At 44.3% G+C, this 24,898-nt stretch overlaps 2 protein-coding genes across 3 annotated transcripts in view; one reads left to right on the forward strand and one right to left on the reverse strand.

Annotated features, from left to right (window-relative positions):
• The window catches only part of LOC110536173 (ras GTPase-activating-like protein IQGAP2), a 95,630-nt gene that overhangs the window by 60,222 nt on the left and 10,510 nt on the right, over positions 1-24,898 (forward strand). The window contains exons 16-32 of one of the 2 annotated variants that reach the window (XM_036936055.2): positions 11,029-11,119; positions 11,293-11,460; positions 11,714-11,859; positions 12,064-12,234; positions 12,401-12,484; positions 12,631-12,702; positions 12,825-12,894; positions 13,067-13,275; positions 13,567-13,710; positions 13,805-13,968; positions 14,249-14,473; positions 15,163-15,303; positions 15,734-15,818; positions 16,052-16,284; positions 19,830-19,962; positions 21,547-21,649; positions 24,456-24,597. In XM_036936055.2, coding sequence (XP_036791950.2) covers positions 11,029-11,119; positions 11,293-11,460; positions 11,714-11,859; positions 12,064-12,234; positions 12,401-12,484; positions 12,631-12,702; positions 12,825-12,894; positions 13,067-13,275; positions 13,567-13,710; positions 13,805-13,968; positions 14,249-14,473; positions 15,163-15,303; positions 15,734-15,818; positions 16,052-16,284; positions 19,830-19,962; positions 21,547-21,649; positions 24,456-24,597 — 2,381 coding nt within the window. The remainder of the gene's footprint in view (positions 1-11,028; positions 11,120-11,292; positions 11,461-11,713; positions 11,860-12,063; positions 12,235-12,400; positions 12,485-12,630; positions 12,703-12,824; positions 12,895-13,066; positions 13,276-13,566; positions 13,711-13,804; positions 13,969-14,248; positions 14,474-15,162; positions 15,304-15,733; positions 15,819-16,051; positions 16,285-19,829; positions 19,963-21,546; positions 21,650-24,455; positions 24,598-24,898) is intronic. The other variant, XM_036936056.2, reaches the window with a different exon arrangement.
• Positions 4,667-10,041, reverse strand: LOC110536174 (proteinase-activated receptor 3). The gene is made up of 2 exons (XM_021621779.3): positions 9,733-10,041; positions 4,667-9,292 (listed from the first exon to the last, which is right to left on the reverse strand). Exons 1-2 carry the CDS (start codon positions 9,794-9,796, stop codon positions 8,232-8,234), a joined length of 1,125 nt encoding a protein of 374 aa, XP_021477454.3. The 5' UTR covers positions 9,797-10,041; the 3' UTR covers positions 4,667-8,231.

Raw genomic sequence — 24,898 nt, forward strand, 5'->3', positions numbered from 1 at the left:
TGCAGTATTTGTTAGTTTTGTTACTGGAACACAATGTATTCCTGTATAGTTAAATGAGCCCCTAGTTAAGAAGACTAGACACTACTATGTTTATTGTTATTCATTCTCACTTCAGTCTTCCATCACACTCATCTTCACAGATGGTGTAAAGCACTCCATACCAGTGATGGTGGTCAAAAGCCACTGCTCCTGTGTTGCAGGAAGTGTTCTGTGTATGCAGACCATGGAGATGAAGAGGGGGCTAGCCATGGAGCCAGTGGCTGTACAGGAGTACTGCACACTGAAGAATGTTAACTTCTTTCCGTGTGGCTTCGTAGTGCACCCAGATGCTCCGTGGTTAGGATCCTCTCCAGATGGAATCATATTTGATCCTAGTGTGAGACCACACTTTGGACTCTTAGAGGTCAAGTGCCCAAATGTACCAAGCTATGTTGACTGCCCTTACCTGAAGATACAGATACAGAATGGAGAGCTGAAGTTGAAGAAATCTCATGCTTACTACTGGCAGGTTAAGTGGGCGATTCTAAATTGGGATTGGGACCCATCCGTAATATCTATCTACTGATAAGATTAAACGTTGACACTGTCTCCAACACATTTTGACCATGATGACAGTGTCTCACAGGAGATGTTTAACAAGGTCCATAGTAGCTATCTATAACCTTTCCCTACCTCTCATGCTGTGCGGCTTTTCACTCTTCCTCATGGACCTGTGACAGGCAGCCCTCACGATGATCTCCCCTGTCAATGTATCTTTGTTAGATACGGAGCAGAAGACATGAATAACAATTATTTTTAGCTAGCAAATATAGCTAGCAAGCATAACTTAACCAAGCTAATGAAAATACACACATTCTCAGGTAGATTCTGTCAAAGTTATGTCCTTTTACGAAGTAACTAGCTAGCTACAGTTAATAGTTAAATTAGCTAGCTAATGATTGTAGCTAGCTAACGTTGTATCGGTCACTGACTTGGTACTCACCTTCATAGTTGTCTATGTAGCTTTCTGTATACATCTTGAACCCCTTTTCATTCTTGCTAGCTGGAGTCTCGGAGGCTGGTGTAATAATTCGATGTACAATATTAATTTGAGGCAAGTTTATTTATTTTTATTTATTTCACCTTTATTTAACCAGGTAGGCAAGTTGAGAACAAGTTCTCATTTACAATTGCGACCTGGCCAAGATAAAGCAAAGCAGTTCGACACATACAACGACACAGAGTTACACATGGAGTAAAACAAACATACAGTCAATAATACAGTATAAACAAGTCTATATACGATGTGAGCAAATGAGGTGAGATAAGGGAGGTAAAGGCAAAAAAGGCCATGGTGGCAAAGTAAATACAATATAGCAAGTAAAACACTGGAATGGTAGATTTGCAATGGGAGAATGTGCAAAGTAGAAATTAAAATAATGGGGTGCAAAGGAGCAAAATAAATTAATTAATTAAATACAGTAGGGAAAGAGGTAGTTGTTTGGGCTAAATTATAGGTGGGCTATGTACAGGTGCAGTAATCTGTGAGCTGCTCTGACAGTTGGTGCTTAAAGCTAGTGAGGGAGATAAGTGTTTCCAGTTTCAGAGACTTTTGTAGTTCGTTCCAGTCATTGGCAGCAGAGAACTGGAAGGAGAGGCGGCCAAAGAAAGAATTGGTTTTGGGGGTGACTAGAGAGATATACCTGCTGGAGCGTGTGCTACAGGTGGGAGATGCAATGGTGACCAGCGAGCTGAGATAAGGGGGGACTTTACCTAGCAACGACGAGACGAGTAATGAAGCGAGGGCCAGCCAACGAGAGCGTACAGGTCGCAATGGTGGGTAGTATATGGGGCTTTGGTGACAAAACGGATTGCACTGTGATAGACTGCATCCAATTTGTTGAGTAGGGTATTGGAGGCTATTTTGTAAATTACATCGCCAAAGTCGAGGATTGGTAGGATGGTCAGTTTTACAAGGGTATGTTTGGCAGCATGAGTGAAGGATGCTTTGTTGCGAAATAGGAAGCCAATTCTAGATTTAACTTTGGATTGGAGATGTTTGATATGGGTCTGGAAGGAGAGTTTACAATCTAACCAGACACCTAAGTATTTGTCCACGTATTCTAAGTCAGAGCCGTCCAGAGTAGTAATGTTGGACAGGCGGGTAGGTACAGGTAGCGATCGGTTGAAGAGCATGCATTTAGTTTTACTTGTATTTAAGAGCAATTGGAGGCCACGGAAGGAGAGTTGTATGGCATTGAAGCTTGCCTGGAGGGTTGTCAACACAGTGTCCAAAGAACGGCCAGAAGTATACAGAATGGTGTCGTCTGCGTAGAGGTGGATCAGAGACTCACCAGCAGCAAGAGCGACCTCATTGATGTATACAGAGAAGAGAGTCGGTCCAAGAATTGAACCCTGTGGCACCCCCATAGAGACTGCCAGAGGTCCGGACAGCAGACCCTCCGATTTGACACACTGAACTCTATCAGAGAAGTAGTTGGTGAACCAGGCGAGGCAATCATTTGAGAAACCAAGGCTGTCAAGTCTGCCGATGAGGATGTGGTGATTGACAGAGTCGAAAGCCTTGGCCAGATCAATGAATACGGCTGCACAGTAATGTTTCTTATCGATGGCGGTTAAGATATAATTTAGGACCTTGAGCGTGGCTGAGGTGCACCCATGACCAGCTTTGAAAACAGATTGCATAGCAGAGAAGGTATGGTGAGATTCGAAATGGTCGGTAATCTGTTTGTTGACTTGGCTTTCGAAGACCTTAGAAAGGCATGGTAGGATAGATATAGGTCTGTAGCAGTTTGGGTCAAGAGTGTCACCCCCTTTGAAGAGGGGGATGACCGCAGCTGCTTTCCAATCTTTGGGAATCTCAGACGACACGAAAGAGAGGTTGAACAGGCTAGTAATAGGGGTGGCAACAATTTCGGCAGATAATTTTAGAAAGAAAGGGTCCAGATTGTCTAGCCCGGCTGATTTGTAGGGGTCCAGATTTTGCAGCTCATTCAGAACATCAGCTGAGCAGATTTGGGAGAAATGGGGAAGGCTTGGGCTAGTTGTTGTGGGGGGTGCAGTGCTGTTGACCGGGGTAGGAGTAGCCAGGTGGAAAGCATGGCCAGCCGTAGAAAAATGCTTATTGAAATTCTCAATTATGGTGGATTTATCAGTGGTGACAGTGTTTCCTATCTTCAGTGCAGTGGGCAGCTGGGAGGAGGTGTTCTTATTCTCCATGGACTTTACAGTGTCCCAGAACTTTTTGGAGTTAGTGTTGCAGGAAGCAAATTTCTGCTTGAAAAAGCTAGCCTTGGCTTTTCTAACTGCCTGTGTATAATGGTTTCTAGTTCGATGCTAATGCAGAACGCCATAGGATGTTTTTGTGTTGGTTAAGGGCAGTCAGGTCTGGGGAGAACCAAGGGCTATATCTGTTCCTGGTTCTAAATTTCTTGAATGGGGCATGTTTATTTAAGATGGTTAGAAGTCCTGAAGACACCTAGTAAAAAAACTGCGACATAGTGGTAGTAACGTTATATCGTCGATAACAACTAGACTGACCGGAAATTGCCAAACCGATAGAAAGTGTGTTTAGAAATTTCGATCATGGAATGTGCATAAGGCCTATTGAGGCTTTTCTGAGAGCAACAGGGGAGGTGCAAATCAATATTAGGAAGGTGTTCCTAATGTTTAGTACACTCTGTGTATATTCCCTCAATTCCCCCTTCATACATTTCATGGACAGAGTGCTACTCAGAGGCTCGGGATCACAGCTGTTGATCAGATCTTACAGATCTAGGTTGCCCTATTCGCTATATAGTGCGTTACTTTTGATCAGCGCCCAGTGCTCTGGTCAAAAGTAGCACACTATATAGGGAAAATGGTGCCATTTGGGACGCACTCTAGATCTGTAACCTAGACTTAATAAGAGGGAGGGCTGGAGACATGAATGAGATGGTCACTGATTAATGGGAGCATGCTGTAACAGGTCTGTCTGGAGCACAGGTATGAGCCAGCCCTCACCTTTATCTAAACCCTGCTCCTTCTAAGATATGGACCATTTTAAATATTCAGTAAAATGAGAATTAATGAACAAATTAATGTATGGGAATAGGCCTACATGAATACACTTCATGTGTACTGAAAGGGTATTATTTACAAGTTGTCATTGTGAACAAGACATAACAGTATATGAAGGTAACTTTGAAGTAGTCATGTCCTTTTTGGCTCCAACACTGTCTGGTTTCTTAACATCCTCTGGGAGAATTGTTTTTGTCATCACTGTTGCCGCCAGCTGGCTTTTCAGGACATCCTTGCTGATAAAGTACACAAATGAAACCATCAATACTAGAATGGACATGAAACCTTCTATGACGGTATAAATGGTCAGCGATTTTGGTAAGGGAGTTGGTAAGCCATCAGTCAGCCAGTGCTGTGGTAAGATATTGTGGAAAACAATGATTTTTAAGATTATCTGCACAGTATGTTTGTTAGCTAGCCAGCCAGCCAGTTTAAGTGTAGTGATTCCACACATTTTTTAAATGATCTGCCAATATGCCAACAGAGTTAATCCACAGCCATACACTGGCTCAAATCAGTTGATGATAGGACTTAGAGCAACAAGTACTGTATCATATTATAACACTTACAGCTTTCCAAGATAGAAAAAATATGTTTACATAGATTGTAGAGGCTATTTATCAAATTTTATTTGTCACATACACATGGTTAGCAGATGTTTATGTGAGTGTAGCGAAATGCTTTTGCTTCTATTTCCGACAATGCAGTAATATCCAACAAGTAATTTAACCTAACAATTTCACAACTACCTTATACACACAATTGTAAAGGAATTAATAAGAATATGTACATAAAAAATATATATCAATGAGGGATGGTATAGAACGGCATAGGCAAGATGCAGTAGATGGTATCGAGTACAGTATATGCATATGAGATGAGTAATGTACGGTATGTAAACATTATATGAAGTGGCATTGTTTAAAGTGGCTAGTGATACATTCATTACATCCATTTTTCCATTATTAAAGTGGCTTGTTGAGTTAGTATGTTGGCAGCGGCCACTCAATGTTAGTGATGGCTGTTTAACAGTCTGATGGCCTTGAGATAGAAGCTGTTTTTCAGTCGCTCAGTCCCAGCTTTGATGCACCTGTACTGACCTAGCCTTCTGGATGATAGCGGGGTGAACGGGCAGTGGCTCGGGTGGTTGTTGTCCTTGATGATCTTTTTGGCCTTCCTGTGACATCGGGTGGTGTAGGTGTCCTGGAGGGCAGGTAGTTTGCCCCCGGTGATGCGTTGTGCAGACCTCACTACACTCTGGAGAGCGGTGCAGTTGCCGTACCAGGCGGTGATACAGCCCGACAGGATGCTCTCGATTGTGCATCTGTAAAAGTTTGAGTGTTTTTGGTGACCAGCCAAATTTCTTCAGCCTCCTGAGGTTGAAGAGGCGCTGCTGCGCCTTCTTCACCACCCTGTCTGTGTGGTTGGACCATTTCAGTTTGTCCGTGATGTGTATGCCGAGGAACTTAACTTTCTACCCTCTCCACTACTGTCCCGTCGATGTGGATAGGGGGGTGCTCCCTCTGCTGTTTCCTGAAGTCCACGATCATCTCCTTTGTTTTGTTGACGTTGTGTGAGGTCATTTTCCTGACACCACACTCCGAGGGCCCTTACCTCCTCCCTGTAGGCCGTCTCGTCGTTGTTGTTAATCAAGTCAACCACTGTAGTGTCGTCTGCAAACTTGATGATTGAGTTGGAGGCGTGCATGGCCACGCAGTCGTGGGTGAACAGGGAGTACAGGACAGGGCTGAGAACGCACCCTTGTGGGGCCCCAGTGTTGTGGATCAGCGGGGTGGAGATGTTGTTACCTACCCTCAACACCTGGGGGCGGCCCGTCAGGAAGTCCAGGACCCAGTTGCACAGGGCGGGGTTGAGACCCAGGTTCTCAAGCTTGATGACACGTTTGGAGGGTACTATGGTGTTAAATGCTGAGCTGCAGTCAATGAACAGCATTCTCACATAGGTATTCCTCTTGTCCAGATGGGTTAGGGCAGTGTGATTTGCAATTGCGCCGTCTTTGGACCTATTGGGGCGGTAAGCAAATTGTAGTGGGTCTAGGGTGTCAGGTAGGGTGGAGGTGATATGGTCCTTGACTAGTGTCTCAAAGCACTTCATGATGACGGAAGTGAATGCTACAGGGCAGTAGTCATTTGCTCAGTTACCTTAGCTTTCTTGGGAACAGAAACAATTGTGGCCCTCTTGAAGCATGTGGGGACAGCAGACTGGGATAAGGATTGATTGAATATGTCCGTAAACACACCAGCCAGCTGCAGGGATGCCGTCTGGTCCTGCAGCCTTGCGAGGGTTGACACGTTTAAATGTTTTGCTCACGTCGGCTGCAGTGAAGGAGAGCCCACAGGTTTTGGTAGCGGGCCGTGTCAGTGTCACTGTATTGTCCTCAATGCGAGCAAAGAAGTTGTTTAGTCTGTCTGGGAGCAAGACATCCTGGTCTGCGACGGGGCTGGTTTTCCTTTTATAGTCTGTGATTGACTGTAGACCCTGCCACATACCTCTCGTGTCTGAGCCGTTGAATTGCGACTCTACTTTGTCTCTATACTGACGCTTAGCTTGTTTGATTGCCTTGTGGATGGAATAGCTACACTGTTTGTATTCGGTCATGTTTCCGGTCACCTTGCCCTGATTAAAAGCAGTGGTTCACGCTTTCAGTTTTGTGCGAATGCTGCAATCAATCCACAGTTTCTGGTTTGGGAATGTTTTAATAGACGCTGTGGGTATGACATCGCCGATGCACTTGCTAATAAACCCGCTCACCGAATCAGCGTATTCATCAATGCGGAACATTTCCCAGTCCACGTGATCGAAGCGATCTTGAAGAATGGAATCCGATTGTTCGGACCAGCGTTGAACAGACCTGAGCGCGGGAGCTTCCTGTTTTAGTTTCTGGCTATAGGCTGGAAACAACAAAATGGAGTCGTGGTCAGCTTTTCCGAAAGGAGGGCAGGGGAGGGCCTTATATGTGTCACGGAAGTTAGAATAGCAATGATCTAGGGTTATGCCAGCCCTGGTTGCGCAATCGATATGCTGATAGAATTTACACTTGCAAAGCACACAGGGGGACTTTATTTAACTAATTACGTGACTTATGAAGGTTATTCTTTGCACCAGATCTTATTTAGGGGATTCATGGCAAAGGGGGTGAATACATATGCACACACCAATTTTAATTTTTTTAGAATTTTTTAAACTAGTTATTTTTTTCATTTCACTTTCCCAATTTGGAATATTTTGTTTATGTCCATTACATGAAATCCCAATAAAAAAATAAAAATCCATTTAAATTGCAGGTTGTAATGCAACAAAATAGGAAAAACACCAAGGAGGATGAATACTTTTGCAAGGCACTGTATGTCCTGGAAAGTTGGCTGTTGCTTACACGTTAGCAACAACCATCCCAGTATAGGGATACCGATCCTGTAGAGGTTATTAACTAGAATATTAACACTGATTGACAGACTGTACCAAAGCTAGCCAAAGTGCCATTTTTTGCGATGATGACACGAACATTATATTAAGCAGGACATTCATACGAGCTTTACAGTCCAATTATAATCCAGAAGTAGTGTGAAATGCAGTCAGTCATAAGAATGGCGGAACCCATTTACCGGGATTTCCCACCCAAAACCACTCTTTTCCCAGGATAAATAACTGCGAGAAACCGGTAAATTATAATAAAATATTTATATGAATAGCATAGTCTGAAATGGAACTGTTAAATTGTATGCAATGTCTACGTCTGGCTTCACTACAACCTCTGCATGATGAATCAACTCTTAGGGTGGGGACAGACCCATCTCAGTATGGAGTGCAGTACACAATGCATGTAGACCTATCATCTCATTATGGTCTTTTGTTCTGACAGGTAGGCCTGCGTTTGCTGCAGCATAACCTATACCACAGTAATATAAAGACCGAAATGCGTGTCTAATTTACCCAACTCCATCTGGCTTTTGAGGGTCACCTTGTTTTTTAATTGTAAATTATTATTTTTTAGCAGCTGCTGCAGAGTTTTTTTAAAACAGTCTATCACTCGAATAGCATTGCTTTAAATCGGCCTTCTTTCACACACACACACACACACACACACACACACACACACACACACACACACACACACACACACACACACACACACACACACACACACAGAGTCTCTACACCGGAACAGCAAGTCTCTGAGGTGTCCTTCTGAGCGAAGCAAAGCGTAGTCTGGAGGCGGTTGTCCTGGACATGAGCACACACAGGAATGGGTCCAGACAGCTGTGGAAACAGCACAGACACACTGCAGCGCTGGTGTAAATATACATCCCGTCCTCTCCACTGGTGGACAGCCTCACATAGTGGGCAATATGGAGGATGCCACTGGGAGCGAAACACACAGTGAAGATGAGGAAGACCAGTGTACTGACTCTGATGAAGGGTGTCCAGTCAAGGCCTGAGCGACCCAGGTGCCACACCACCGCCACATGGGTCCAGGCACAGGTCACAAATGGCACGAGGAACCCTAAGCAGACCAGTGTCAGCCTGTAGGGCACCAGCAGGGCATGGGAATCCTCCTCCAGGGGCAGTATGTCATGGCAAGTGATGAGGCCCATACGGGGCAGCAAGAAGCTCTGCCTCACCAGGAGCTCTGGTACCACAGCTGCTCCAAACAGGCCCCACATGCCCAGGCTTGCCCCCAGCGTCCAGGCCTTCTTGGACAGCCGACTGTAGAGGAAGGGCCTCACCACGGCCAGGTAGCGCTTGAGGCTGATGCATGCGATGGTGTGGGCAGAGCAGTAGACGTTGCAGTAGAAACAGGCGGTGACGATGCGACAGGCCACCTCGCCGAACACCCAGTTGTTTCCGTTGAGGTGGTAGTGGATGCGGAGGGCCAGGGAGAGCAGGAGGAGCAGGTCGGAGAGGGCCAGGCTCAGGTAGAGGACAGCCATGGAGTAGGACATGGCCCGGAGCCTCAGGAAGGCCAGGATGAAAGCGTTAGAGGGGATGCCCACTGTCATGGCCAGGAGATAGGCTGAGGGGATGAGCCTGGTGCTGAGGAGCCCCGTGGTGTAGGCTGCTACAGGGTCCTCCAGCCTCACATCCAGCCCAGGGGACAGAGGGACCAGGCTGGGGGGCCCTGTCTCAGCTGTACAGTTGGACTGGTATCCCCTGCCTTTGAACGTCTTTGGTTTCAACACATCTGGGACCGTTCTTTTTGTCTTGAGTTTCTTCTCTGTTTGTGGTAAAATAGGGGGAAGAATATTTCCATAGATTTTAATTCACATGAGGTTTTATACTTTGCATACATAGTCATGAAACACAGTATAAAATGGGAATGTCGTTTTAAAGTTATCTGAAAATTCTGTTTAAAACATGTATGATGATTTAGACTTCATACATGTGACCAAATGTGACAGTGTACTGGGGGAGAGTAAATCTCCGTGTGTATGTTGTCAAGCTGAAGACTTTCTGGCATAACATTTGGTTAGAGAAAACATGTATTGTTTTCCAGTTTGAGGGGAAATGGACCTGTTCAACCCAGCCTAAAGAACTGACAATAAACAGCTTTACCAAGTAGATAAAAAGTACCAAATGTAATATGAAATTCCAAGGTTAAGGTTCTTAGAGGTTCTATAAAGTCCTAATGAGACATGTAAAAAGAAAGTGACTTACCATTGTCCTGGAGAGAGAGTCCTACCAACAGACAGAAGAGTATCCCAGATAGTAGGTTTGCCATGTCTTTCTCCTATCTCCTCCACGTTATTATTCCAACTCAGTCCTCTCGTTCTTCAGTAGACCTGCTATAGTCTAGTTGTCCACTAGCAGGATCAACCACTAGCAGGATCAACTGGCCATCCAGACTGCTGGTTCACATGGTCAGACAGGCTACTGTACTGTCCACACTCCGATAGTGTTAACACTGAACCATCAGGCTGTATGCATTTTGTGTGTGTGTTTTTTTTCATGTCCAGGCCTGAAACTGAATTCCTGTTCTCTTTGTCAGCAGCTATTTGCTGATTCGTTGTAGTGGGAGGAGACATTCGTTGCAACACCCTAATAGTTTACAGTTTGTTCATTTCTGACTTTGGTTTTTTCCCTTAGAGTTCTATTATACCATTCTCAGGAAGACCTTTGGCTGTTTCAATGTTAGGGGTTTATTGTGCAAGTTTCTGTGACTGAAGATCTTCTTGACTAATACAAAATGCCTAGCCTAATGTTACAGTAACAATATTGACTGCATGTCCTAAAGCTATTCAGAAACTGTACGGTCAGTGGGTAATTCTCAGGTCAAAATCAGATTCACTTCATGGCAGAAACCAAAGGGGCATGTTTTCCCTTGACTTCCTTCCTTCCTGCCTTTTTTGTGGTTAGGGAGAATAAACGTTCAGTGAGGTTTTTCTGCTATTTTAGGTGGTGTTTGAGCCCCCATGACCAATGTTGTGGACTGAGCTGAAGATGTTTTGGCCACTAAATAACAATCTGTGTTTTAACATTTTCCATCAGGTCTTACCTCTGGACACAGAGGAAATGGTAGAGCTTCTTGTTCATGCTGGCGCTGTTTTCGTAGCTGTTAATATGCTTCATACCTGGGCTTCAAATACTTGAACAATCTTTACAAATAATTTATCTGTGCCTGTTTGAGCTTGCCTGGCTTAATAAACCAATAGAAAGACCCTGTCCATTTGGCCTGAAGTGCTCAAACTATTTTAAATTATTTTGTATTTCAACCCAGGTATGATATATTTAGCTGTTGCTTTGGAATGCCAACTGTACATGTGCTGTCTTGGATAGTGTTTGGAAAAAGAACATTCAGTTAGGGCTCAATCCTAACTTGAGATTTGTGGTCCTAACTCAAGCGCTAAAATTACAGCAAAGTTCTAATTATATGTGAACATCTCAAGCTAGAATTTGGCATTGTATTGTTTGTGTGGTCTACCACTCTGACTCAGTATGTGTCTGTGACTCCAGAGCTCAGGGGATGAGTCTGCTGTGCTGTGGCTCAATCAGATCCAAGAAGGCATACACACAGCCAACCAAGATGAAGAGGAGGCTCTCGCATGTAGGCACACCATGCCCACTCACAACCACATGCTCTAAACCATCAACAAATAATATCTTAGAAGTTCTTCACCATTCAAATGTCTTAACTCCAGCCACTGTATTGGAGTGTCTGATAAATTACCAAAATGTAAAATGTCATAACTGTTCCTTTGTGTGTTTCATCTGTGGCAGTGGCTGGAGCAGTGGCAGACATCAACAGGGAGGTGGCGGCGGGAGACTCCCAAATTACCCTGCAGGCCCTCCAATCACCCCTGCCAGGGCTGAGAGGGGTTCTGTCTGAGTGTGCAGACACCTACCAGACACAGCTGGGCCAGCGCCAGGACCTCAACGTTACTACTGGTAACCTGGCATACAATCTGCTTTATAAATCAGTTTATTACTCATTTGTACACCTACACTGTTATAGACTAAAGAAGCATTTATGCATGTTTGTTCTCTCGTCAAGACACTTTCTCTCACACAATTCAATACATTATCCTCCCAACTTGTCTTAATGCGTAACGTCAAATGCTGGAGATTAGGATGGTCTCAGGTTAGGATTCATCCCTATTCAGGATTCCTCTCGAAGTGTATGACATGTTGTTTCCTCTAGCAGGCAGCAGTGACAGTGTGTGGGTGAAACACCAGATCAAGGGAGGTTATGACTACTACTACAACCTGGAGAACAGAGAGGGGACCTGGGAGGAGCCAGAGGACTTCACACACAACAGCACACAGCTCCGCAGAGAGGAAATACAGGTACATACACACCTGCTTGTATGTTGGAGAAATACCTTTCTACATTATAATTAATGAAAATATGTTACTTAAAACGTTGGGACAATTTACAAATAACATTCTCATACTAAATTACACTTCACCATCGACCACGTAACATGTTATAAGTCATGTATAATGCATAACAACACTGGAAGAGTATTCATGTGTGTGTCCCCTGGTCAGAGTGTGGTTGGAAGTGTGACAGCGGAGTATAACAGGGAGCAGTTATGGTTGGCCAACGAGGCCCTAGTAACTCAGCTACAGGCTCGGGTTAGAGGTTACCTGGTGAGGAGAGCTCACGCCCAGAGACTGGATTTCCTACGACAACAAGAACCACACGTGGTCCGACTACAGGTACTATACTGTGTCATGTTCTACACCGACCGGTTTATGAAGTCAAACACAAATGTAATATCTACAGTTAATATTCACGTACCACTTTTTTTGTTTACTCACAAATACTGTAAACACACATGGACAGAGCTGGTTCTGGGTTTGATTTCCTCATGTTTATATATAGGCCTCCTGGAAGGGCTATAAACAGAGGAAGATGTACAGAGACAGAATGAATGTGCTACAAAGCAACGTGGGGACTGTCGTCAAGGTAATGAGTTTTGGGGCTGTGAGCCTTATTGGAAAGAGATAACATTAGTTTGAAATGGTGAGAAAGCAAGTGTCAATTTTCAGGAGACTCATCTCAAATTAAAACAGTTATCCGTTGCTGACATTGTTGTATTCCTCCTGGTCCAGCTTCAGTCGTTCGTTAAAATGTGGAGAGCCAAAAGTAAATACTCTCAAAGACTGCAGTATTTCAAAGACCATGTGAGTAACAAAGGACCTACATTACAAATGAGGAGTTACGTAATGTATTCATATTATATCATATTATTCATCAGTGATATTTGCTGAAGCTTGATTACCTTCTGTCTTGTTTGTATGTTCAGGAGAAAGACATAGTGAAGATCCAGGCTTTCCTCAAGGCGAACAAAGCCAGAGACGACTACAGAACACTCAGTGAGTTCAGACAGCATTTAATACCTCACACATTTTTAAAGAAGTCACAGTTTCAGACAGAGAAGGAACTACCTGAACCTCTCCGATACAATTGCAATGTTAATTTGTTTATCTTTTTAATGTTTTTATGTCTGTCTGTGTCCGTCTTTCTCTTTGTGTGTCTGCCCTGTAGCCGGGGCTCAGGACCCTCCTCTGTCGGTGGTGCGTAAGTTTGTACACCTGCTGGAGCAGAGCAGCCTGGACCTACTGGAAGAACAGGAAGTGACACGGCTTAGGGAGGAAGTGGTCACTAAGATCCGCTCCAATCAGCAGATGGAGAAAGACCTCAACCTGATGGACATTAAGATTGGCCTGCTGGTCAAGAACAGGATCACCCTACAGGTGACGTTTTACACACCGAGGGAACATGACTGACAAAACAGTGCTTTTCAAAACAACTGAGAAACTATGCTTATTCACAACAGTCCTGCTACAGTTCCCAGAGCCATTCCCCTTCAGCTGCTGATAACAACTGTTTCTGGAGATAGCGCTTAGTCTACAATAGTCATAGGACTGCTCAGATACTTGAATAATGCATTCCTCTTCCCTGTCTTTCTTAAAGTTATCACTGATCAACACAACTGGATAGGTGAGCAGGGCTTTTTTCATGCTGCCTACTGTCCATCTTCCCAGGATGTGGTTTCCCACAGTAAGAAGCTGACGGTGAAGAAGAGTAAAGAGGAGCTGGCTGCAGGGGACAGGCAGGGCATCAAGGCACTGAGCAAAGACAAGAGGAAGAAACTAGAGGCTTACCAGCACCTCTTCTACCTGCTGCAGGTGAGTTCGAAACACAGAACACACTAGGACGCGCGCGCACACACACACACACACACACACACTCTTTTACCTCGATCTCATCTCCTCTCCACAGACCAACCCTTCGTACCTGGCCAAGTTGATCTTCCAGATGCCTCAGAACAAGTCTACTAAGTTCATGGACACAGTGATCTTCACCCTGTATAACTATGCCTCCAACCAGAGAGAGGAGTACCTGCTGCTCAAACTCTTCAAGACCGCTCTGGAGGAGGAGATCAAGTGAGTGGAACTTTCACCTGTCCCAAATCGTACACCTCCCTTATACAGTTACTACAGATGGTCTAGCCTGGGTGACATGATTTCTTTGCACTCATGATAAGGCAACGATGTACAGAATCACTGTTGAGTGCAACAGACAGTAATCCACGTTCCCTCCTACTTCATAACTCAAGGATCCTCTCCAATCATATACAGTATTATATATAAGTTGTCTGATGTTTCCTGAATATAAAGGAAAAATATGGTTGCATGATAAAATGTCTCTCTTGCTCTCCCTCAGGTCCAAGGTGGATCAGATCCAGGACATCGTGACTGGGAACCCCACGGTCATCAAGATGGTGGTGAGCTTCAACCGTGGAGCCCGTGGTCACAACACGCTGAGGCAGCTGCTGGCACCTGTGGTCAAGGAGATCATCGAGGACAAGGGCCTGGGCATCAACACCAACCCTGTGGAAGTGTACAAGGCTTGGGTCAACCAGCTGGAGACCAACACTGGAGAGGCCAGGTGGGACACACACAGACAGTGGTGGAAAAATACTTTAAAGTACTACTTTAGTTGTTTTTTGGGGTATCTGTACTTTACTATTTATATTTTTGCCAACTTTTACTTCACTACATTCCTAAAGAAAATGTAAATTTTTGACAACTTTTTTACTCCACACATTTTCCCTGACAACCCAAAGTACTGCTTAGCAGAACAAGAAAATAGTGAAATTCACACACTTATCAAGAGAACACGTGGTTGAACACGAGTGTTGGAGTGTGCCCCTTAAAAAAACAAGAGCATGGTCCGTCCACTTTGCTGAATGTAAGGAATTTTAAATGATTTATACTTTTACTTTTTGATACTGAAGGATATTTTAATCATTCAATTTACTTTTGATACTGAAGGATATTTTAATCATTCAATTTACTTTTGATACTGAAGTATATTTTAAACCAAATACTTTTAGACTTTTACTCAAGTAGTATTTTACTGGTGACTTTCACTTGAGTAACTTTCTATTAAGGTATCTAAACTTTTACTCAAGTATGAAAATTGCATACTTTTTCCACCACTACACACACACACACACACACACACACACACACACACACACACACACACACACACACACACACACACACACACAGACAACATGCGTACACTCACACAAACATACACTGACCTCAATGTTCTCCTACCTCTCCCAGTAAACTACCTTACGAGGTGACCCCGGACCAGGCCATGTCACACGAGGAAGTACGTGCCAAGCTGGAGTCCTCCAGTCGGGCGCTGCGGACAGCCACAGACAAAGTGCTCAACTCCATCGTGTCGTCACTGGACAACATCCCGTAAGTCTAAGGCCTGGTTGGAATTCTTCAAAAATGCGTCCTTTTTCCTTTCCTGCCCTGGTCAAAAGTCGTGAACTACAAAGGGCATAGTGTTCCATTTGGGAGGCAACCCCAGTGGTGTGTTAGTGGAAGGGTAGACAAAACAGTGCTTAGAGAGGCCAGAGGGTTACAACCCATCCATGTTACATAGCTACTGGTTTAGACAACTGTTGAATCCCCACTCTGCAGTGCTTAGTATACTCCACAGGGGGGCATCAGTGTTATTTTATACAACAGACCAAAATACAGCCCTCATTTTCTGAAATTGTCATGGTCCCCTGCATTTTATGTTGATGCGCCCCATCATTTGTGCATCAATTCACTATGTTGTGTATTTTTAATGCATGCTGGTTTCACTTCTTCTCCATGTTTTTTGTTGTTGTGCATGTAGCTATGGCATGAGGTACGTTGCAAAGGTCCTGAAAAATTCACTTCATGAAAAGTTCCCAGATGCTACAGAGGATGAGTTGTTGAAGGTACAAGGCTTAAGTATTACATCTCATGAATGTCCTCTCATTTGCCATTCATATACCTTTCGTTCATGTTGCTGTTATTGGTTTGGTAATATCAAGTTCCTTTAGTGTTCCCTGACACTGTAGTCCCCATGCAAATATTCAGCAACTTCAGTTTGTACTGATTAATACAGGTCTTTGACAGCCCTTTGTGACGCCATGAAGCTATGTTTAACTGTGTGTGTGTCGGCTGTCAGATTGTAGGGAACCTGCTGTACTACCGCTACATGAACCCAGCCATAGTGGCTCCAGACGGCTTCGACATCATAGACATGTCAGCCGGAGGTCAGCTCCACTCTGACCAGCGTCGCAACCTGGGCTCCGTGGCAAAGATGCTGCAGCACGCCGCCGCCAACAAGCTGTTCGAGGGAGAGAATGCCCACATGACCCCCATGAACAACTACATCTCCCAGACCTACCAGAAGTTCAGGTGAGAGTAAATAACAACAACTCCCAAGCCTCTTGGCTGAGGTTCAGTTAAGATGGGTCTGGGAGTTGTAGTTTTCTATCTGCAGGCCCGTTCCGAGATAATAAAAGAAGTGCTTATTCACAAGGGTTGGCCTTTGTCTGCGCTATGTGCTGCGCAGACTGTTTACTGCAGCACTTTATCGATATTTATTTGATCTATAAATTCCCTCATCTCCAAGCTGTGCATCCAATCCTTATTATGAAAGATGTGTGAACCTCTGTAGTTCCTGGCTCAGGCCGACGCTCGTGGACAAACAGAACCGCTACCCCAAAAGAGCTGTTGGCTAGCAGACCTCTAGGACTAAAACTGTCACCATGTTTTTAAATGTTACATTCACTCCGAGTAGAACTGCTCCTGAGACTGCCATGTATAGAGAAATGTGCCATCTATTAAAGCAGAAGGGGATGTGATAAGAAAAAGAGCGGGCTTTACCGATAAACGATTTGGAGGTCAGGGCAGGGTTAAGTTGACATGGGAGCAGAGGTGAGTCAGGAGAAAGAGGAAGTGTCTTTGTGTGAAAGTGCAGTGTCAGCAAGGAAGATGGTGTGGGAAATGGGTCTTCACTAAAACTCAATACCCCCCACACACACACACACACACACACACACACACACGCACACACACACACACACACACAGAGCGAGAAAGGGACAAAGGGTTATGTTCCCTGAATTCTCTGCCCCGACCTCCTACAGCATTGACTTATCTTTACTGGAAATCAGTTCGAACTCCAGCCACTATTAAAAAAGCAAAGACTAAACCCTAATTCAACAGGATAGGTTTTGTCTTTAAAGGGAAATTCTGCCACTTTTCAACCTCACTCAGTATCTTCAACACCATGCTAGTCTCTACATACAGTGCTGCTTGAAATTATGTGAATCCTACAGGGCTGGTCATTCTTTTGCTATAAAATATTAAAATAAACATAAAATCCTTATCTAAACTCCAATTCGTAGTAAATACATTCCAAGTAAATGACACACAAAAAAATGATATATTTTCTTTATTTAACAAAAACTTTGATGTGTGCAAAAATGTGAACCCCTTCAGTCAAGAGCTTGTGGCACCTCCATTAGCAGTGATAACTTGGAGTAAATGTCTCCTATAGCCAGTAATCAGTCTCTGACATCTGTTTCGAGGGATTTTTGCCCACTCCTCCTTACAGAACTCAGCTAATTGAGTGAGGTTTGAGTGGTGTCTGGCATGAACTGCCCTCTTCAGGTCCAGCCACAGCATCTCGATTGGATTCAGTTCTGGACTTTGACTTGGCCAATCCCCCCAAAAAATGTCTTTCTCCGGAGCCATTCTTTGGTAGATTTGTTTGAACGATTTGGGTCGTTGTCTTGTGGAAGACCCATTTTGACTGATGGCCTGACGTTCTGTTCAAGAATCTCCTGGTACACCTCAGAATTCATGGTTCCCTTAATGATGTGTAGTCGTCCAGGTCCAGAGGAGGAAAAGCAGCCCCAGATCATGACATTCCCACCACCACGCTTGACTGTTGGGATAAGGTTATTTTGGTAGTGCACAGTTACCTGAGATGCAGCAAGGGAGGTCTGCAAATCCCTAGAAGTTATGTTTGGGTTGGCTTTTACCTGATTTATTATTGCTCTTGGGGATATTTTGGAAGAGCATCCACTTCTAGGCTGAGTTGCTGTCATGTTAAATGCTCTCCATTTGTAAATGATTTGCCTCACAGTGGACTGATGGAGCTCAAATCTTTTTGAGATAATTTTATAGCCTTCACAAGACTGATGTGCTCTCACTACCCTCGTCCTGATGTCCTCTGAGATCTCCTTTCCTCTCGGCATGGTGTGCTTTGCTTTCACCTGGTTAGATAACGCCAAACTGACCAGGTTTCTTATCTCTATTTATCAGAGTCCCGTCCAAACTCTTTCCTAAAGACCTCTCCTTTGATTGGTTCATTTGGTACCCAATTATTTAACCACCTGATGCTATTTACCTAATTGATTTAACCAATGCAACTTATTTTTGCACCAGCACCAATTCCTTTTTAATGTAGTTTTTCTACTACACACATGATTTCCTCTACACTAACATATGGTATTGGTAAATATAAACCTGTTATGTCAGATCAAAAATAATTGTTCTGATTTAAATTAAGATTTCATGGTAAAAACGTAATAAATATGTAATTGCACAAGGTGTTCACATACTTTCATGCAGCACTGTATGTGAAAATGGCCTTAATGTTTTTGTTTATTGGCTAGATATCAGAAATCTTTGATAATACACTACATGACCAATAGTATGTGGACACCTGCTTGTCGAAGAGTCTCCTTCCAAAATCATAAGCATTAATATGGAGTTGGTCCCCCCTTTGCTGCTATAACAGCCTCCACTCTTCTGGGAAGGATTTCCACTAGATGTTTGAACATTGCTGCGGAGACTTGCTTCCATTAAGTCACAAGAGCATTAGTGAGGTTGGGCACTGATGTTGGGCGATTAGGCCTGGCTCACAGTTGGGGTTCCAATTCGATGGCGTTGAGGTCAGGGCTCTGTGCAGGCCAGTCAAGTTCTTCCACACTGATCTCGACAAACCATTTCTGTATGGACCTCACTCTGTGCACTGGGGCATTGCCATGCTGAAACAGGAAAGGGCCTTCCCCAAACTGTTGCCACAAAGTTGGAAGCACAGAATTGTCTAGAATGCCATTGTATGCTGTAGCGTTAAGATTTCCCTTCACTGGTATTAAGGAGCCTGAATCATGAAAAACAGCCCCAGACCATTATTCCTCCTCCACCAAACTTTACAGTTGGCACTATGCATTGGGGCAGGTAGCGTTCTCCTGGCATCAGCCAAACCCAGATTTGTATGTCGGACTGCCAGATGGTGAACCGTGATTCATCACTCCAGAGAACGCATTTCCACTGCTCCAGTCAAATGGCGGTGAGATTTACACCACTCCAGCCGACGCTAGGCATCATTGCACATGGAGTTCTTAGGCGTGTGTGCGGCTGCTCGGCCATGGAAACCCATTTCATGAAGCTACCGACAAACATTATTTTGCTGACGTTGCTCTTAGAGGCCGTTTGGAACTCGGTAGTGAGTGTTGCAACCGAGGACAGACCATTTTTACACACTTCAGCACTCGGCGGTGCAGTTCTGTGAGCTTGAGTGGCCTACCACTTCACGGCTGAGCCGTTGTTGTTCCTAGACGTTTCAACTTCACAATAACAGCACTTACAGTTGAGCAGGACAGAAATTGAAAAGGTGGCATCCTATGACGGTGTCACGTTGAAAGTCACTGAGCTCTTTGATATGCCATTCTACTGCCAATGTTTGTCTATGGAGATTGCATGGCTGTGTGCTCGATTTTATACACCTGTCAGCAACGGGTGTGGCTGAAATAGTCGATTTCACATACTTTTGTATAAATAGTGTATCTTCAGAAATGATTAATGATTTTTCTACTACCCATTTGTCCAGTAATCTTCCTGGTGAGGTAAAAACAACAACAGAATGCTTTGATCCCGTCTTTCAGGGTGTTTTTCCTGGCGGCGTGTGACGTCCCTGAGCCGGAGGAGAAGTTTAACGTGGATGAGTACTCTGACATGGTGACTCTGTGCAAGCCTGTCATCTACATCTCTATAGATGAGGTCATCAACACACATTCGGTAAACCCAGACTATCTGTGCATCCCAAATGGCACCATATTCCCTTTACAGTGCACTACATTTGGCCAGAGTGCTATGGGCCCTGGTTAAAGGTAATGCCCTATATAGGGAATAAAGTGCCATTTGGGACAAGATCATGGACTGTCTCTCCTTTTCCTTCCCCCTCTCTTCTGGTCTCCCTCTTCCCATCTCTCTCCTTTATCTTCCCACTCTCTTCTAGTTTCCCTCTTCCCATCTCTCTCTCTTTCCTTCCCCTTCTCTCTTCTAGTCTCCCTCTTCCCATCTCTCTCTTTTTCCTTCCCCCTCTCTTCTAGTCTCCCTCTTCCCATCTTCCTCTCTCCTTTTTCTTCACCCTCTCTTCTAGTCTCCCTCTTCCCATCTTCCTCTCTCCTTTTCCTTCCCCCTCTCTTCTAGTCTCCCTCTTCCCATCTTCCTCTCCTTTTCCTTCCCCCTCTCTTCTAGTCTCCCTCTTCCCATCTTCCTCTCCTTTTCCTTCCCCCTCTCTTCTAGTCTCCCTCTCCTCTCCATCTCTTGGGTATGAATGAGAGGGGTGATGGTGACAGGGAGGACATAAAGGAGGACATCAGAGGTTCTCATAGCCAAATGTCTCAGATGTTGACATCCTTTTTGGCATTGTTAGTTTCACTCTCTGCTCACCTCACCCACATGGATTACAAGCACAACAATGGACATGACGTGCATTATACCCCACTGACAGACATGCTCAGCTTTTATCTTGCAGTTACAGAGTTTAGGATTTCCTTACTGCAACTTTGACACACACACACACTGCACGCACACACGCGTGTGCGCAGTAATAAAGAGAATACTATATTTTACTGTAAAGTCTCAATACATGAACAAAATACATCCCCAAGGAGGATGAGATGAATGGAGGAAAGGACAGATGGATGACCCCTTCCTAGCACGGCTGTGTCCAATGCCATAGGAAGGCAATGGACGTCCTGTCATTATAAATCTCCACGTAAAGAGGAAGAGAGGGCTGAGCTTGGTATTACTGCAGAGCTGTGTTAGGAGGGGGTCTAAGAGGGGGTCATCCATCTGTCCTTTCCTACATTCATCTCATCCTCCTTGGGGATGTATTTTGTTCATGTATTGAGACTTTACAGTAAATAGTATTCTCTGTTTATTACTGCAGAGCTGTGTTAGGAGGGGGTCTAAGAGGGGGTCATCCATCCATCCCTTCCTCCATTCATCTCATCCTCCTTGGGGATGTATTTCGTTCATGTATTGAGACTTTGCAGTAAATAGTATTCTCTGTTTATTACTGCAGAGCTGTGCTAGGAGGGGTTCTAGGAGGGGGTCATCCATCTGTCCTTTCCTCCATTCATCTCATCCTCCTTGGGGATGTATTTTGTTCATGTATTGAGACTTTACAGTAAATAGTATTCTCTGTTTATTACTGCGTGTCTGTTTGTGTGTTGCCCTGTCTATAAAGACAGGGTAAACATCAAACTGTTATCACACACAGCATACATACAGTGTGGGCTGGAGAGGCCTAGTCTTGGAGGAGTGTGTGTCTGACATAATGCACCTGTGTGGTGTTCTTTGTGTGTATCCTAGCTAGTGTTGGAGCACCTGGAAGCAATCTCCCCCGACCACAACGACCTGCTGCATGAGCTGTTGCAGGACCTAGGGGACATGCCTGACGTGGAGGCACTGCTGGGTATCACAGACACCCCTACACCCTCACCCTGCTCCTACACACCTCACCCTGCTCCTACACCCCTCACCCTGCTTCCTACACCCCTCACCCTGCTTCCTACACCCCTCACCCTGCTTCCTACACCCCTCACCCTGCTTCCTACACCCCTCACCCTGCTTCCTACACCCTGCTTCCTACACCCCTTACCCTGCTTCCTACACCCCTTACCCTGCTTCCTACACCCCTCACTCTGCTTCCTACACCGCCCACACTATACCTCCTACACCCCTCAGTTCACCTTAATCCCTGCCTCCCAGACACCCAACGTTATACAGTACCAGTCAAAAGTTTGGACACACCTACTCATTCCAGGGTTTTTCTTCATTTCTACATTGTAGAATATTAGTGAAGACATCAAAGCTATGAAATAATGTATATGGAATCATGTAGTAATCCAAAAAGTGTTAAACAAATCAAAATATATTTTATATTTCATATTCTTCAAAGTAGCCACCCTTTGCCTTGATGACAGCTTTGCACACTCACACTCATTCTCTCAACCAGCTTTATGAGATAGTCACCTGGAATGCATTTTAATTAACAGGTGTCCTTGTTAAAAGTTAATTTGTGGAATTTCTTTCCTTAATGCTCTTGAACCAATCAGTTGTGTTGTGACAAGGTAGGGATGGTATACAGAAGATAGCCCAATTTGGTAAAATACCAAGTCTATATTATGGCAAGAACAGCTTAAATAAGCAAAGACAAACGACAGTCTATTTTTTATTTATTTAACCTTTATTTAACTAGGCAAGTCAGTTAAGAACAAATTCTTATTTTACAATGACGGTCTACCCCGGCCAAACCCTCCCCTAACCTGGACGACGTTGGGCCAATTGTGCACCGCCCTATGGGACTATCATTACTTTAAGACATGAAGGTCAGTCAATCTGGAAAATGTCAAGAACCTGTAAAGTTGCTTCAAGTGCAGTCGCAAAAACTGTCAAGCGCTATGATGAAACTGGCTCTCATGAGGACCACCACAGGAAAGGAAGACCCAGAGTTACCTCTGCTATGATGAAACTGGCTCTCATGAGGACCACCACAGGAAAGGAAGACCCAGAGTTACCTCTGCTATGATGAAACTGGCTCTCATGAGGACCGCCATAGGAAAGGAAGACCCAGAGTTACCTCTGCTATGATGAAACTGGCTCTCATGAGGACCGCCATAGGAAAGGAAGACCCAGAGTTACCTCTGCTATGATGAAACTGGCTCTCATGAGGACCGCCATAGGAAAGGAAGACCCAGAGTTACCTCTGCTATGATGAAACTGGCTCTCATGAGGACCGCCATAGGAAAGGAAGACCCAGAGTTACCTCTGCTATGATGAAACTGGCTCTCATGAGGACCGCCATAGGAAAGGAAGACCCAGAGTTACCTCTGCTATGATGAAACTGGCTCTCACGAGAACCACCACAGGAAAGGAAGACCCAGAGTTACCTCTGCTATGATGAAACTGGCTCTCATGAGGACCGCCATAGGAAAGGAAGACCCAGAGTTACCTCTGCTATGATGAAACTGGCTCTCATGAGGACTGCCACAGGAAAGGAAGACCCAGAGTTACCTCTGCTATGATGAAACTGGCTCTCACGAGGACCACCACAGGAAAGGAAGACCCAGAGTTACCTCTGCTGCTGAGGATAAGTTCATTAGAGTTACCAGCCTCTGAAAATGCAGCCCAAATAAATGCTTCAGAGTCCAAGTAACAGACACATGTCAACTGTTCAGAGAAGACTGCGTGAATCAGGCCTTCATGGTCAAATTTCTGCAAACAAACCACTACTAAAGGACACCAATAATAAGAAGAGACTTGGGCCAAGAAACACAAGCAATGGCCATTAGAACAGTGGAAATCTGTCCTTTGGTCTGATGAGGCCAAATTTGAGATTTTTTGTTCCAACCGCCGTGTCTTTTTGAGACGCAGAGTAGGTGAACGGATTATCTCTGCATGTGTGGTTCCCACCGTGAAACGTGGAAGAGGAAGTGTAATGGTGCTTTGCTGGTGACACTCTCAGTGATTTTATTTAGAATTCTATGTGCACGTAACCAGCATGGCTACCACAGCATTCTGCAGCGATACGCCATCCCATCTGGTTTGCGCTTAGTGGGACTATCATTTGTTTTTCAACAGAACAATGACCTAACACACCTCCAGGCTGTGTCAGGGCTATTCGACCAAGAAGGAGAGTGATGGAGTGCTGCATCAGATGACCTGACCTCAACCCAATTGAGGTGGTTTGGGATGAGTTGGACCATAGAGAGAAGGAAAAGCAGCCAACAAGTGCTCGGTATATGTTGGTACTCCTTCAATACTGTTGGAAAAGCATTCCAGGTGAAGCTGGTTGAGAGAATGCAAAAGAGTGTGCAAAGCTGTCTAGGCAAAAGGTGGCTACTTTGAAGAATCTAAAATATATTTTGATTTGTTTAACTCTTTTTTATATATATATATATATATATATATATATATATATATATATATATATATATTTTACTACATGATTTCATGTGTTATTTCATAGTTTGTCTTCACTGTTATTTATGTAGAAAATAGTAAACACAACACTGAGATCCATTTACAGTACAGGGCTGAATCTTAATTATAAAATAAGAGTTTGTTACACAAACTTCTGTGTGAATCATGTAACGCTTCGACCCACAGTCTCAGAATGAGTATACAATATGCCCTTCTCCACTAGGACTGACAAAAGTACACATTAGTTCTCATACCAGGAACCAGCCTAGCTAAACATATGTTTCTCTGTTCTCCAGGTGAAGGGGTGGTGGATCCTAACAATCCCAACAAGGAGAGCACCCTGAGTCAGCTGGCAAAGACGCAGATCTCCCTCAGCCTCACTAACAAGTTTGAGCTGCTGGAGGGCGATGACAAGGACACGAAAGGCCTGATGATGAAGTAAGACACTGGATCTTCCCAAATGGCCCCCTATTCCACTAAAACATGGGAAATAGGGTTCCATTTAAGACGTATATTGCTATGAACAATCTACCCACTATTTATTCTTCATTACGGAAGCCCATTAAAATCCCCATAAAGTTAAACACACACATGGGAGAACTGCACAGTGAGAGGTTTTGTACTGAGCGAGCAAAAGAAGCCAGAAGAAACAGTTTAAATGTGTTTGACTTTCCAGTAGGTTTGAAAATAACAGAAAGGCTGGCACACTGAATATGCTCCCAATTACCACTTTTATTGA

The sequence above is a fragment of the Oncorhynchus mykiss genome, chromosome 11 (genome assembly GCF_057628025.1).
Source record: "Oncorhynchus mykiss isolate SJ-2025 chromosome 11, ASM5762802v1, whole genome shotgun sequence".
Lineage (NCBI taxonomy): Eukaryota > Metazoa > Chordata > Actinopteri > Salmoniformes > Salmonidae > Oncorhynchus > Oncorhynchus mykiss.